Raw genomic sequence first — 17,341 nt, 5'->3', positions numbered from 1 at the left:
CGGGGCTCGATCCCAGAACCCTGGGATCACGAACTGAGCCGAAGGCAGATGCTTAACGACTGAGCCACCCAGGCGTCCCAAGATTTTTTTCCCCTCATTCTAATGTATGCATTTAATTCTATAAATGTCCATCTATGTATTGCTTTACCTGTGACTCACAAATTTTGATGTTACATTTTCATTTTCATTCAGTTCAGTGTTTTGTTTTTTACTTTTTTGAGACTTCCCCTTTGAACATGGATTATCTAAAGGTATGTTATTTCCAGGTATTTGGAAATTTTTCTGTTTTCTTTCTGTTACTGATTTCTAGTTTGATTACATTGTAATTGGAGAACACACTCTGAATGATTTCAATATTTTAAACTTGAGGTTTGGTTTATGGCCCAGGATATTGCCTACCTTGGTGTATGATCTATGACAGTTTGAACAGCATGTGTATGCTGCTGTTTGGGGGGGAGGGGTGTTCTGTAAATGTCAATTAGATCTTGTTTGGCTGGTGGTGCTGTTGAGTCCTTCTATATCCTTGCTGATTTTCTATTTGTTCTATCAATTGTTGAGAGAAGGGTGTTGAAGACTCTAACTATAATTGTGGATTTTTCTATTTCTCCTTTCAGTTCTATTAGGGGCTCTCATTATTAGCCAACAAAAATGAAAATCCTAGCACCCTACATGCCCTTCTCTAATATCACCCTGAAGTATTGGGGTACCTCACTACAGCCTCTTCCTCCCCAGATTTATTGAGGTATAACTGAAAAAAGTGTAATATATGTAAAGTGTATAACATGATGATTTGATATACACACACATTGTGAAAGGAGTCCCACCACTGAGTTAATTCACATATCCATTAACTCACATTGTTACCTTTTTCTTTGGTGAAAATGCTTAAGACCTACTGTCTTATTTAGCAAGTAATAATTATACAGTTCAGTATTATCAACTATAGTCACCACGCTATACACTCAATCCTCAGAATTTATTATCTTATAACTGAAAGTTTGTACCTTTTAACCAACCTCTCCCCATTTCCCCCATCCCCCAGCAAGTACCATTTTACTCTGTTTCTTTGAGTTTGACTTTTTTTTTTTTTTTAAGATTCCACATGTAAGTGATACCATGCAGTAGCTGTCTTTCTCCATCTGGCATATTTTACTTAGCATAATGCCCTCCACATATATCCATGTTGTTCATTACAGCCCCAAACTGAGGCTTTGCGACTCTGGGTGTGTGGGTGAGACCACAGTCTTTTCTGTCATGGTTGGCTAGAGTAGAACAATTCTTGTCTACAAGGTTTCTGTCTCACTAGATTGCCCCTTTCCTAGTCCTTTAGCTAGAGAGAGCAGGTTTTTTGTTGTTGTTGTTTGCATCTGTTGGTATTCCCAGGTTGCTGGCTTCTTTAACTCCAAATCGGGATATATGAAGCAAAAAGGGCCTAACCAGACTATCTTCTTTCCACCTTTCACAGAGTCTTCGTATGTTTGATTTATATAAAATTTCCAGGGTTTTGTTTTGTTTTGTTGTTGTACTTAATGGGCAGGATAGGTAAACGTACATTTACTACAGCTTCCCAGAAGTCAAAGTGCATGTATTATTTTTTAAATAAAATCCAGATCCATTACATCAGAGGGAATGCTAGTGCCTTCCTGAGATCACAGCTATGTTAAAAGAGATATTTTCTCTTTAATACAAACTCTAAAACGATAGCTATGCTTTACAAGGAGAGACAAACATGCTAATGACTTCCTAATTTTGTGAATTGAGAAACTGATGACAAAAATTAGTCTAACATTGATACTGCCCTCTTCCCTTCTCTTTGCACTTTTAAAACACTGGCATTTTGTCCACAAAACTTCAATAAAGTATCCGTTTTCTCTCTGACCGCTCTACTTTCCATATCAGAAAAATAGCCCTCACTCAGAGTTCCATGGTTAGAAATACGGCTTAGGTATTGCATCATTCCATCTGAATTCCAAAACACACACAGCAGTATAGTAATAAACAAAGGAATATTTGAGAGTTATACTATCCTCTATTTCAAAGGAGTATTTTCAGCACTGCAACGATACTGTCTTCATAAAACATAATAGATCTCAGGGTTTGGCAGACATCAGTTTTCAATAATATTCTAATGATCAGTATAAATTTACCTAGGAATTACTGGAAGTTCCAAAGGTATTAGCTCAATTTACTTACATTTCTTTTAGATGGATGGGCAGCTAACAGTAATCTCATTTTACAGAATCTTATAATAGATTAGGTCTATGGACAATCCAAGATACGCATACAACATGTTATACAGAGCACAGGATTTATCCACAAGACAGGGCTCTGCCACTGACAAGCTGTACGTTCTTGGGCTAATCATTCAAAACAATTTGCTTATTTTTAGTGAGGGAAGAAAAGACAAAGAGCTTGGACCAGGATATTTCCAATTCTGAATCCTATCATTTAAAACTCTAAGTTTGAGGGGCGCCTGGGTGGCTCAGTTGGTTAAGTGACTGCCTTCGGCTCAGGTCATGATCCTGGAGTCCCGGGATCGAGTCCCACATCGGGCTTCCTGCTCAGCAAGGAGTCTGCTTCTCCCTCTGACCCTCCTCTCTCTCATGCTGTCTCTCATTCTCTCTCTCTCAAATAAATAAAATCTTTAAAAAAAATAAAAAAATAAAATAAATAAAATAAAACTCTAAGTTTGATTATCAAAATTCAGGAATATTTGTAACAAAGTAGAGTTTATTTCATTTCATTCATTCATTGAACAAGGAATTATTGAATGTCTGCTCTGTGTAAGGCATTAGGTTGGTTTTTTGGACTGGGCCCTACTTAAGTGGGACCAAAGACTATGTGGACTAACTATCCCACCCAACTCCATTTACCAGTAGTAAGGGAACTTACATTACTCGAGATTCATAGTTCTCAAACTGGAGCCCACATCAAAATCACCAGAAATAATAAAGCTTGTAAAAATAGTTTGCTGGACCTCACCCCAGGTTTCTGATTCAGTAGAGCTGGGATAGAGTCTGAGAATTCGTGTATCTAAGTTCCCAGATGATGCTGATGCTACTGGTTCAGGGAGCACACTTTGAGAACCACGGTCTCAGATAAACAAAAAGACCATGGAGGAGCCAAGTCTTGTATGTGAGGGGTCACTACACTAAAGGTGCTGTTCTTACCTCCTGTGCATACTTTTCCATCTCCATTTTCCTTGAAACAATATCCACTCCCTTCCACTTGAGAAGCAGTTAAATTCCTATTCTTTGTGCTTCTAGTGAAATTGCTGATCTGAGTGGTCATCTGTCCCCTGAGATAGAAGTGTAACTCAAACAGCGCTAATCATATTATTTCATCTCCCTAATCACATTGACTGGTCCCCTAGAGGTAAGCATGTGACCAATGACAAGCCAACTGAAGAGTTCTTCCTTAGAATCTTCCAAACTGAAGACAGAGGATAGCTCATTCTTTCCCTTTGTAGAAGAAACTAAAAGGATATGACCCCACAACTGTCAGGACCTATGTGCAATAGGAGAGAATGTGGGCAACAAACAAAAAGGAAATTGAAATGAGAGACAGAGAGAAGATAATCATAAAATTAAGTCCCTGATCTAGTTATATCTGAGGTAGGCTGTACACCTATTCTTCCCAGTTACAAAAGACAATGCATTCTTTATTATTATTATTGCTTAAATTAACTGGTTAGTTGGGTTTTAATTTCTTACAACAGAAAAGTTCTGACCATAGAAGGTGATCCAAAGATAAGATATGTCCCCTATAAGCAAGGAGACAGTACAGTAAGTAGTTAAAAGCCTACTTGGGTTTAATTCAGCCACTTCCCAGTTAAGTGACCTTAGGCAAATAACTTAATATCTAAGCCTTGTACATAAAATGGAAATAACACCACCTACCTCAGAGTCTTCATAAACATCAGGTGCGATAACTCACACAATGTACTGACAAAGAACATTCAAGGAATGATACCTGTTAATACCACACCACTTACTGAACACTGATCTCCCAGGTACTATAATTGTGCTTCACAGGCTCCTGTACTAAGTTCTTTAATTTAGGGCCCAGGATGAGTAAAGCGATATTGTAAGGCACAAGCACACAAAGGTAGTTTAGACTGGGACAAACGCTTACTCCCTGGGGTAAGCCTGAATATGTAAAAAGAACATTCCATATCTCTATAGGTCTTTCTGGTACTTCAGTAGAAGTCCTACAGCAATCTTCTTATTTCTAAAGGTACTTAAGTGTTCAGTCACACACTTTAGTATTTATAATCTAAGTATTCGTATTTCCCACTAATATAAAAAGGCATCAACTTTGGGGTAAAAATTCTAAATTTGAATTCATACCCTGTATTTGCTAGCTGAGGAAGCTCTCTGAGCCTCACTCATCCCTCATTTGTAAAGTGAGGAAATATCTATAAAACTCAACCTTTGAATTATTACTCTCACCCAAAACAGGTGATCTTGGCAAATTTTCTCAGCAAACATTAATTAACCACTCCAAGCTGATTGACAATTAAATAATAAAAGTAAAAGCAGAGAGGCAGGGCCAGAGCAGGTCTTACATAAAACAGGGAATAGATGTCCTAATAAATAGAAAGCAGATAATGGCCAAGCAATCTACCCTAATTTGCCAACAGCCACATATTAAAGTACTGCCTTAAGACACTAATGGCTGTTTAACCCCTTATCCTGAATTTGATAATCCAGCTGAGGCAGCACATGTAACAACACCTGCTAGGGACTGAATCGTGTCACCTTCATAATTTCTATGTTGAAGCCCTAATCCCCAATGTGACTGTATTTGGAGATAGGGCCCATGAGGTGGTGATAAAGGTTACATGAAGTCATAAGAGTAGGGCCCGAATCTGATAGGGCTGGTGCCTTTATAAGAGTAGGAAGCACCAGCCCTTGCTCTCTCCAGCATGTGAGGACACAGAGAGAAGGCAGCTCTCTGCAAACCAGAAAAGGAGCTCTCACCAGGAACAGGATAGACTGGGACCTTGATCTTAGACTTTCCAGCCTCCAGAACTGTGAGAAATAAGTGTCTAATGTTTAAGCCACCCAGTCTGTAGTATTTCATTATAGCAGTCCAAGCAGACTAAGATAGTACCGAAGACAAACTTTAGTTTTTTAGTTGTTTAAAACTGGCCCTGAACTCTATCACATTAGAGTATGTAGCCCTTGGGGGCCTGGGTGGCTCAGTCGGTTAAGAGTCTGCCTTCGACTCAGGTCATGATCCCAGGGTCATGGGATCGAGCCCCGCATGGGGCTCCCTGCTCAGTGGGGAGCCTGCTTGCCCCCCTCCCACTCCCCCTGCTTGTGTGTGTGCTCTCTCTGTCAAATAAATAAATAAAACCTTAAAAAAAAAAAAAAAGAGGTATGTGGCCCTTAAAGGATTACAAAAGCTTTCACATGCATTAAGTTTGTATAATGTGTAGTGGTTAAGAGCATAGATATTGAATTTGGATCAAGATCCAATCCTCAGCTCTAACACCTAATAACAAAGTTGTTTTTTGTTTGTTTGTTTTTTTATAAAACAGACAATAGCACCTTCCCTACAGTTTTCTTGTAGGGATTAAAATAGATCATGTACATAACGAGCTTAGGGCAGTGCCTACAGCAAACTTCAATAAACAGTGACTGTTCAACATTTATTCAACAAACATTTACTGAGAATCTACTCAATCTGCTAGGGATGTAATGGTGAAAATTTTTTTAAAAAACTTACGAAAATAAACACAAGAAGAAATAGAAAATTTTGATTAGCCCTGTGACTTCTAAAGAAACTCAAGCTGTAAATAAAAACATTCCCCCACAGAAAACAGCAGACCCAGATGCCTTCATCAGGGAATTATACCAAATACTTAGGGACGAAATAATGACAAAGTGACATAAACCTTAACAAAGAATAGGAAGGAAAAAGAGAACATTTTCAAATTCACTCATGAGACTAGTACTACCTTAATGAAAACTGTTAATGACATTATGAGAAGGACAATTATGGGCTAATCTTACATATGAATATAGATGCAAAAATTCTCACCAAAATATTAGCAAAATTAATCAGAATTGTATAAAAAGAACAATAAATCATGACCAGGTTATCTTATCCCAGAAATGTAAGATTGGTTTAATCAATATAATTCAACACAGCAACAAATAAAGGGGAAAAATCATAGAGTGTTAACAATAAATAGAGAGAAAGCATTTGATAAAATTCAACATCCATTCATGATTTTTAATACAAACCTCAGTAAGTTAAAAAAAGAAACGTCCTTAATATGATAAAGAATATTACAAAAATCAGTAGCAAACCCCATACTTCATGAGGAACTGTCGAAAGCTTTCTCTTTGAAATGTGGAACAAGACAAGCCTGCTTTCATCACTTCTATTTTATAATGCTTTGGAGGTCCTAGCCAGTACAGAATGGAACCAAAATAAATAAACATATAAATAAACAAACAAATAAATGGTTTAGAAAGAAAGAAATACTGCCATTATTCACAGATAATATGGTTATGATGAAGTAATTCTAAAATAATTTACATATGAGTTATTAATATTAGTAAGTGATTTTAGCAAAGTTGCTAGATACAGGGTCAATACATACACACAAACAGAAAGTGAATTTTTTATTTATTTATTTATTTTTTTTAAGATTTTTTATTTATTTATTTGAGACAGAGAGAATGAGAGAGAGCGTGAGAGGGAGGAGGGTCAGAGGGAGAAGCAGACTCCCTGCCGAGCAGGAAGCCCGATGCGGGACTCGATCCCAGGACTCCAGGATCATGACCTGAGCCGAAGGCAGTCGCTTAACCAACTGAGCCACCCAGGCGCCCAGAAAGTGAATTTTTTAAAGAACTATACCATTTACAATAGCATAAAAAGGATGAAATAACTAGGAAAGAGCCTAACAAAAATGTAAAAGATGTGTGTTTAGAAACTAGAGAACATCAGCGAGGGAAATTAAAGATGACCTAAATAACTGGAGAGGGCTATTCCATGTACATGTATCAGAAGAGTCGGCATTGTAAAGAGTAAATTCTCCTCCTAATTATCTGTAGATTCAATGCAATCAGAATCACAACTGCAACTTTTTTTGTGGAAATTGGCAAGCTTTTAAACTAAAATGTACATGAAAGTGCAAAGGAAAAAGAATAACCAAAGCACTTTGAGGAAGAACATGGAGAGAACATTCTCTACTAGATACTAAGATAGTGTATATTCATGCCAAGCAATATAAATACACCAAAGGAGTAGAATAGAGAGCCCAGAAACACATCTGCACATAAATGTGTACTTGATTTATAACAAAGACTTTGGTTATATAATAGTGCAGACACAACTGGAAATCCATGTGGAAAGAAAAACAAAACAAAACAAAACACAATCCCTACTTCAAACTCTCTATAAAAAATTATTCCAGGGAGAGAATGATCTAAATGTAGAAGGCAAAATGTAAAGGCAAAACAACAAAACTTTAAGAAGGTAAGAAAGTATGGAAAGATTTAAGCAGGAATCAAAAAGTACAAACCATGGAAAAGTAGGAAAAAAGGCACTATATCAAAATTAAGAATTTCTGCTCATTAAAACTCATTGAGAGAGTGAAAAAGCCATAGAAGAGAGAAAGATATTTTTAATACGTATAACTAAAGGACTTGTATCCAGAATACACAGATAACTCTTACAAATCAGTAAGAAAAAATCTAACAAATAAGAAAATGAATTAAAAAAAAACTTTACCAGTCATGTCCAAATAAATGGTCAGTAAACATCATTAGTCATGAGGGAAATCCCCATTAAAACCACCACACATATGCCAGAATTTCTCAACTTAAAAAGACTGCTGATACCTTGTATAAATAAGAACACAGAGTGATGAGACCTCTCATACACAGCTAGTTAATCTGTAAATTGGTACAACCATTTGACATATACTAAATTTAAATACCTGTATATCCTAAGACCCAGAAATTCCATTTCTACATGTATATACAACAGAAATGCATGCACATGTGCACCCAGAATCTGGAAAAACACCAATGAACTCAATGTCCATCAATAGCAAAGAGAATATACTGTGATCTATTGATAACTGGATTAATATATAGCCATAAAAATCAATGAACTACAGTTTCATAAAACTTACATAATGTTGAACAAAAAAAGCCAGACACAGAGGAATATGTATTCTACACTTCATTGTATAAAGTTTTAGAAAAATTAAGTAAAACCAAACAATGGTGTTTAATGATGCACATTTATAAAGACAAAGAAGTACGGTTCATAAAATCTGATTATTGATTATCTTTGGTGATGGGGAACAAAGGGTAGCAATCACAAGGGAGCACAAAGAAGACTAATGAAGTACTGCTAAGATTCTGTTTCTTGACCTGATAGTTATATGGTTGCTTGTGTCATGAAAATTCACTGAGCTGTACATTTTTGGTTTTTATACTCTATATGTGTTAATTTTCACAATTAAAAGTTTTTAAAAGCATATTTAAATGAAATTTTTCAAAACATTTGTTTTTATAATTTTTAACACTAAAGTTTAATATTATAAATCAATTATACACATGTTATTATCTCAAATAGTATCAAGAAATAAGTAAACATTACACCAGAGGAAGGTACATAAGCTATATAAATATTCTAATAATCCATAACATATTAATCTTATAGATGTTACTATCATTCTAGATTAAATGTTGAGTGTTTCTTCAGAGTAATTGGTATATCAAGAAAAAAAAAGTCAAACTGAAACAGCTTATTCATTTTAGCTGTTGTGATACTATTGTAACAACTTGAAATATTTCAAGGGGACAGGTAGATTTGGTCCTCTGTTAGTTTTACAGTCCATTCAAAAATTCAATATACTTTCTACCTCCCTCACTCTAACCTCCTGTCTCCCTCTTATTAAGACCCACCTGGAAAATCCACAAACTCTCCCATCTCAATATCTTTAAATTAATTACATCTGCAAAGTTTCTATTCTCCCCAACACTTTTTACTGATGGATAATTAACGCACAATGTTATATTAGTTTCAAGTGTACAATAATATGATTCCACAATTCTATACATCACTCAGTGTTCATCAAGATAAGTGTACTCTTAATCCCCTTTACCTATTTTACCTAATCTCCCCACCCACCTTCCATCTGGTAACATCAGTTTGTTCTCTGTATTTAAGAGTCTGTTTTTGTCTCCTTTTTTTTTACATTTTGTTTCTTAAATTCCACATATGAGTGAAATCATATAGTATTTGTCATTCTCTGACTTATTTCACTTAGCATTATACCCTCTAGGTCCATCCATGTTGCAAATGGCAAGATCTCATTCTTTTTCATGGCTGAATAAGATTCCATTGTATATATACCACTTTTTATTTAAGCATTCACCCACCAATGGACACTTGGGTTGCTTCCACATCTCGGCTATTGTAAATAATGGTACAATAAACATAGGGGCGCATATAACTTTTTGAATTAGTGTTTTCATTTTCTTCAGGTAAATATCATAATGGAATTACTGGATCATATGGTATCTCTATTTTTTAATTTTTTAAGGAAGCACCACACTCTTTCCACAATGGCTGCACCAGTTTGCATTCCCACCAGTAGTGCCCCAGAGTTCCTTTTTCCACAAAACCTCACCAATACTTGTTATTTTTTTTTTTTAAAGATTTTATTTATTTATCTGAGACAGAGAGAATGAGAGAGACAGAGAGCACATGAGAGGGGGGAGGGTCAGAGGGAGAAGCAGGCTCCTTGCCAAGCAGGGAGCCCGATGCGGGACTCGATCCCGGGACTCCAGGATCATGACCTGAGCCGAAGGCAGTCGCTCAACCAACTGAGCCACCCAGGCGCCCAATACTTGTTATTTCTTGCGTATTTGATTTTAGCCATTCTGCCAGGTCTAAGGTGATATCTCACTGTGGTTTTGATTTGCATTTCCTTGATGATTACTGATGTTGAACATGTTTTCATGCGTCTGTTGGCCATCTGTAGGTCTTCTTCAGAAAAAAATGTGCCCATTTTTAATCAGATTATTTGTGGGTTTTGGTGTTGAGTTGTGTAAGTTCTTCATATAGTTTGGATATTAACCTCGTATTGGACATATCATTTGCAAATATCTCCTCCCATTCAGTTGTCTTTTTGTTTTGTTGATGGTTTCCCTCACTGTGCAAAACCTCTTTATTTTGGTGTAGTCCCAATAGTTTACGTTTGCTTTTGTTTCCCTTGTCGGAGGAGACATATCTAGAAAAATGTTTCTCTGGCCAATGTCAGAGAAATTACTGCTTGTGCTCTCTTCTAGGAGTTTTATGGTTTCAGGTCTCGCACTTAGGTTAATCCATTTTGAGCTTATTTTTCTGTATGGTGTGAGAAAGTGGTCCAGTCTCACTCTTCTGCATGTAGCTGTTCAGTTTTCACACCACCTTTTGTTGAAGAAACCATATTTTCCTCATTGTATGTTCTTGCCTCCTTTGTCATAGATTAATTGACTGTATAAGCATGGGTTTGTTTCTGGGCTCTCTATTCTGTTCCATTGATCTATGTGTCTGTTTTTATGCCAGTATCATTCTTTTTTTTTTTTTTTTTCTTAAGTAAACCCTACACCCAATGTGGGGCTTGAACTCATGACCCTGAGATCAAGAGTCACATGCTCTACTGACTGAGCCAGCCAGGCACCCCCTGTTTTTATTACTAGAGCTTTGTAGTATATCTTAAAATCTGGGGATTGTGACACCTACCAGCTTTGTTCTTTTTCAGGGTTGCTGTGGCTATTCAGTATCTTTGTGTTTCCATACAAACTTTAGTACTATTTGTTCTAGTTCTCTGAAAAATGCTGTTGGTATTTTGATAGGGATTGTATTATATCTGTAGATTGCTTTGGGGTAGTATGGACACTTTAATAATATTGGTTCTTCCAATCCCTGAGCATGGGATAGCTTTCCATTTGTTTGTGTCATCCTCAATTTCTTTTTTTTTTTAATTTTATTTTATTATGTTATGTTAGTCACCAAACGGTACATCATTAGTTTTTGATGTAGTGTTCCATGATTCATTGTTTTCGTATAACACCCAGGGCTCCATGCAATATGTGCCTTCCCTAATACCCATTCCCCCACCCACCTCCCCTCTAAAACCCTCAATTTGTTTCTCGGAGTCCATAGTCTCTCATGGTTTGTCTCCGCCTCCAATTTCCCCCCCTTCATTTTTCCCTTCCTTCTCCTAATGTCCTCCATGCTATTCCTTATGTTCCACAAATAAGTGAAACCGTATGATAATTGACTTTCTCTGCTTCAGAAAATAGAAACAGAAGGAAAGCTTTCAGACTCATTCTATGAGGCCAGCATTACCTTAATCCCCAAACCAGGCAAAGACCCCATCAAAAAGGAGAATTTCAGACCAATATCCCTGATGAATATGGATTCCCAAAATTCTCAACAAAATCCTAGCTAATAGGACCCAACAATACATTAATAGGATCACCTTCAATTTCTTTCATCAGTGTTTTATAGTTTTCAGAGTACAAGTCTTTCACCTCCTTGGTTGTTTAATAATAGATATTTAGTATTTTTGGCACAATTATAAGTGGGATTGTTTTCTTAATTTCTCTTTGGGCAATTTCATTATTAGTGTATAGAAATGCAATAGATTTATTAATTTTGTATCCTGTGACTTTACTGAATTCATTTATCAACAGTAGTAGTTTTGGTGGAGTCCTAAGGGTTTTCTATATATAGTCTCATGTCATCTGCAAATAGTGAATGTTTTACTTCTTCCTTACCAATTTGGATGCCCTTTATTTCTTTTTTCTTGTCTGATTGCTGTAAAAATCCAATATACATCTTAAGACAGTTCTTTTCATATCCTTTCTCCAACTGATGGTGGAAAAATTGTTTCTATTTATGTGTGTTTTCCATTTAGATAAAAATGCTATCTGTTAAAAAAAATTTTGGTGTCACAAATGACCTGAGATTTCTTTTAGGGAGCAAGCAATGAAAAGACAAGGGCAACAAATGTTATTCAATTTAACACTTTCCCAAAGCCAATCTTTTTCTGATTGATGAATGAAAACTCATAATAACAGAATGCCGCATTTTAACACTTACTACTTTAGAAAGATAATTATATAATAGGTAATTCTATAACCATACGACATTAAGAATTCCTACAAATCAATAAGTAGCACATAAATATTTTTAAAATGGGTAATAGATACAAAAAAGTAATTCATATAAGAAATATTCATAGAAGAACTGAGAATGGCCAATAGGCATATAAAAACATGCTTAAACATTAATAATAATTAAAGAATGTTAATTAAAATACGAAAATATTTCCCTATCAATTACCAAAAACGAAAATGATCAAGAATATTCAACCCTCATAAGGACATGGAAAAATAAAAGTATATCTACATTGATGGTAGGAGTATAAATATTTGGTGTAATCTTTCTGAAAGTCAATCTGATGGTCTCTATAAAATTTTAAACACATACACTTACCCTAATCCCCAGCAATCCCATTTTTAAAATCTATCCTATGAAAATATTAGTGTAAGTATATAATGATATATTTATAAGGGTATTCATTATAGCATTAGCATGGGAGAGTGAATAAGTAAATTTCAGTATGTATATACAATGGAATATGAAGCTCTCATTTTAAAAGGCAGAACTTCTTCGTTATTACTTTGGAAAAATGTCTAAGATATATTATTAAGCAATGAAAATAAGTTGTAGAAAAATATATATAGCACTTCATTTTTTTCTGAAAAAGAAACTCTGCACATAGGCATATATGAAAGCATAGAAAAATGTCTGCATGTAAACACAAACCCTTAATGATGATAATCTCTGCAGGGGAAGAGAGTTTGGTTTGAAGAGAAGGAAGAGGGAAGATTTTTTATCTTCTTATTTAATACTCTGCATTGTTTGAATTCATTTTAACAAGTATATGTTTTTATTTTAAAAAATGAAGAAGTATTTAAATATAACATTTATTGGGTTTTGCACTGTACCCATTTTGGGGTTATTTCACCATTGCAATCCTTTATGAAGAGTCACTTGACAGAAGGAGACTATTCTCTTAGAACCTCTAAAGGAAAACAAACGAACAAAAACACCTAGAAACAGCAGATTCTCTGCTTGAGTCAGCATCCCTTCATTTCACTAAGGGATAAATTAAATCTAAAGTAAATGTTTGAGATTAGTAACCTACACAAAGCACTTTCAACAACAAAGACAGTGAAGATAAAAAGACAAACCCACCTGGACTATATCCAAAACCATGCCGGCTGAAACTGTTCCAAAACCAGCTAGCAAAAATGGCACCAGTATCTGCAATGCCATGACACCACTGGATTCCTTTGGTGATTTCTGGTTTGCTTCAACAATGGCGTCTTCATCCCCATCACTAGATGCATCTTCATTCTGTAACATGGCGGCAGCTTCTGCAGTGCCCTTTCCATCACAGTAATTGTAGTTGGCATAGTCATCATACTTGGGGCTACAGCTTGCTGGTGCGTGCCCATTATTGCCATGAAAAGACTGCTCTGAGAAACTGTGAAACTCCATGTGCTGCTCAGATCGACTGCTAAAAGTCTGTGCTGCTGTTGATAATCCATCTTGCCAAATACCGTTTGCTTTCTTGTGCCTATCTTCCTGGTTTTTCTGATAAATTACCGGAACCATACTCAACAACAAGTTTAAAAACTTATCAGATTGAATTGTATTTAAGCTTAAAGTCCAGTCTACTAAACCTCCTCCACTACTTGGACCACTACTTGTGTTATTAGTAATAGATCTTCCTTTGCTGTTAGTCATATTGTCATCGCAAAAGACCCTGTACTCCTTAGATCTCAAGAGTCATGAACCATTGTAGGTAAATCAGAACCACACAAATGCTGGTTTAAATTAAGATGTTGACTTCATTTTGTAGGAAATAATGTTTCTAATAAAAGGTGTTTAGAAGTTCCACAGAGGGACTGGATCTGAAAAGAAGAAAATAGAATAATTTTTAAAAATCAGATTAACAATCTTGATACTTAAGATTCTCAATAAAACACACATGTTCTTAAACCAACCCAAAGGTAATGACACTATCTATACTTTGTGGGCTTAAACACAGAACTGTTTTGAGCCACACAGCTACTCTGTAAACAGAAATCTAGTACAGAGCTATTGTGCTCAATTTTTGTTAAAAGTGTTTCTTATCTTTGCATACTTTACTTAATTGATGGCTATGTAAAGCCATCAAGTCCCTGAAGTTCTACAGTAGACAAATTCATTAAATAAAGTGATGGCTTCTGGGGGGCCTGGGTGGCTCAGCCGGTTAAGTGACTGACTTCTTGGTTTAGGCTCAGGTCATGATTTCATGGGCTGGGAGATCAAGCCCTGGCGTGGGCTCTGCACTCAGCAGGGAGTCTGCTTGAAGATTCTCTCCCTCTGCCCCCCCCACCTCAAATAAATAAATATTTAAAGTGATGGCTTCTATTACTATAGGGAGGTCTCAGAATCAAATTGTTACAACTCTTCACACGTCAGTACATAATAAGAGGTAAAGTATATGGCATTATATTTTAAATATTAAATGGTTACTTTATTTACAACCTAATGTAATATATATTTTATCAAAATGTTATTTTTATTAAAATATGAGGAGACAATGATAATGCTTGCCATAAAAATACTTGGTAAATATTCTGAATACTGGTCAGGGCATTTATTTCACATATAAAAATAGGTTGGAGTCATATTCATACAATTCATTATAATTGACTTAGGAAAACAATCTCTATTATCTACCAAATAACCAAAATGAAAAGGGATTAGAGATACTCACTAAATGCTCTACTTTGCAAGCCAACCAAAAGAAAGCTTATAATGCACTTACTACTTATGCTCTTCTCAAAGGCTGCTCTGACCCCCAACCCCAGAGTAGGCCCCTGAGTGGCTGGCCAGTGACCAAATTCTCTCTAAAGACTGAACTAAGAGACACAGACACACACTGTAGCTAGTTCGACAGTGATGGACACTGAGGCTGCCCAACTATTTGGATAGCTGCTACCATAGCCACAGAGGTTTTCAAAGCAATCTACGGCAGTGGGTCTAAAGGTCTCAGGTCAGGAACACCCAGGCCTGCCTTGTACATCCAAGGGCATCCGAGATCAAGAAATTGGCACTTATTTGATAATGGGTAGATGACCCCACTGCCCGACTGCACTGCCCACCCACCAAGTAAGACTAAGAATTATTGCTGTCAGTACTGCTGCTTTTAATAAAAATTATTATATCCTTCAATGTTTGCTGCCAATTCCTTAGAATGTCCATCTCCACTCCTTGGATAGGAAGATCAATAGCAAGGAATGGCAAACAGAGGTATGTGGCAGGTGCTAGGGCCTGTCTCATCTACCTCATCATTCACTCACTTTCCTTCCTTCCTTCTTGTGATTGTGGAGGAGTCTTGGAATTCCTACTGGGAAACATCTTAAAATAGATTCTAGGACCCCAGACCTACTGACTGGGAATATCTATGTTTGAGGCCTGTACATCTTTCTTTTTAAACTCCCCAAGGGATTATGCTACAGACTTCTTATGGACTTGCTCTGAGAATCCAATGAGTAGATTAAGTACTAGTTGCCATTTTTTTGCCACCTGCAGGTTGATCAGTATACCAGAGAAAGGCAGAGTTTAAAGAAAACAAGATGAATGGAACCAGTGTCCAGAGTAAAGCCAAGAGAAACCAAGTAGTCCCAGAAAGAGAGAGACGGCCAGAATAGCTGCCTGAGAACCTTCCAGGTATTGAGAGGCTCCGCTGTACTTCTGGAACTTATGAGATTCCCAGCAGCCTTATATGAGTAGATTGAGAGGGTTTCTGTTTCTTCAACCCATTTGTGTCTTTTTAAGGAGCGAACATTTCACTGCCTCAAGGAGATCTTCAATTAAATAAAATATAAAACAAACCTCAAAGGGATTGAGCTTTAAGACAAGTGTATACTAGTGAAGGGCCTGTGATGGATACAGGCAGTTTCTTCTTCTTTTGAAGCAGAATTATCCAGTTGATTAAAATGGAAATGCAGAGAATTGGGGAAACATGACCAACTAACACTAGACAGAAAAATGAAGGGGAGGGAAGGGGGGGAAAAAAAGAGGAATTTCCCAAGACAAGTCATCTCTGTTAGAATATTTACAGGACATGGCTAAGCACATACCCAACACAGAGTTGGCCAAGCAGGATCCAAATGCAAAGACACGTCCAGCTCATACTTTTGCTCCTAATATCCTCACTTCAGCATAAGCAATTCAGAAGGTAAGATGGAAGATGGATACTCAACCAGGGCCTCTGTGGTACAGAGACCATTAGGTAGGGCTGAAATCCAGCCCAAGGCTCCATTCATGGGATTGCCTTTCTCTGGAAGGCACTCTGTTTTAAAATTTATACAAATTTCCATTTCCAGATGAAACCGTTCTTTCTCCATTCCATGCAATTCTGATAGGTCTATCAATCAACGGTATCGTACCCTCCAGATCACATAATGACAAGTGGCTCAAGCAGGACCTAAGTTCTCCCCTTTTCATATATTTGTTTTCTTACTATTGCCCGAGCATCTACTAGATGCTAGGGATACACCAAATTAACAAAATAGGCACCATTCCTGCTTCTAATGGATTTTAACTTGTAGTGGGGAGGATAAACAACCTGGTTGATAAACAACCAGGTGAACAAACAAATGAGATAATTTGTGATAAAGGCTATAAAGGAAACAGCTGATTTAATGAAGAATGAATAAGTTACAGGGCTACTTTAGAGTGGAAGGCCTCTGGAAGAGTTTTCTCACTTCTCTTTGGTGTGACATCATCCTGAAGCTGCCACTTTATCTTCCATCTCAAAAAGTCCCCTCTATCACCACCAACAACATCACTACCACTTGAAGGGAAGCCCATCTACATTAGAAGAGGATCCACAGAAAGAGAATCAAAGCCAGGAGATGAGACGGTCTCATAATAATTAGAACCTCTATTTTATTTATGTAAAGCTCATTCCAGCCCTGTTGTTCCCAATTATATGGGCCAATAACTCTTCACTGTATAAGCTAGTCTGAGTGGTGTTTCCGTCCTAACAGTTTTTTAATAATGCAATTTGGAATTAGTAGGGATTATTACCTTGTTAACAGGTGCATGCCATAGACCACATATCACCATTTTGCGCTGAGAAATATGTGTTTATTTTTATTCTATCCTTCATTTTATCCAGTTAGTGTGTGACGATCAGTTAGCCTAATGCTTGCTTACTGACAAGTTCCATTAGCTCCCTTAAAGACTC

General features: G+C 36.6%; 1 protein-coding gene across 1 annotated transcript in view; it reads right to left on the bottom strand.

The window, feature by feature from the left end:
* The window catches only part of SLC41A2 (solute carrier family 41 member 2), an 85,393-nt gene extending 71,489 nt beyond the window's left edge, over positions 1-13,904 (bottom strand). The window contains exon 1 of the mRNA XM_021687591.2: positions 13,288-13,904. Coding sequence (XP_021543266.2) covers positions 13,288-13,842 — 555 coding nt within the window. The 5' untranslated portion in view covers positions 13,843-13,904. The remainder of the gene's footprint in view (positions 1-13,287) is intronic.
* Between the last annotated feature and the right edge of the window lie 3,437 nt (positions 13,905-17,341).

This window comes from Neomonachus schauinslandi, chromosome 5 (genome assembly GCF_002201575.2).
Source record: "Neomonachus schauinslandi chromosome 5, ASM220157v2, whole genome shotgun sequence".
Lineage (NCBI taxonomy): Eukaryota > Metazoa > Chordata > Mammalia > Carnivora > Phocidae > Neomonachus > Neomonachus schauinslandi.
The sequence above is the reverse complement of the archived record's forward strand: the minus strand, read 5'-3'. Positions and strand labels throughout refer to the sequence as shown.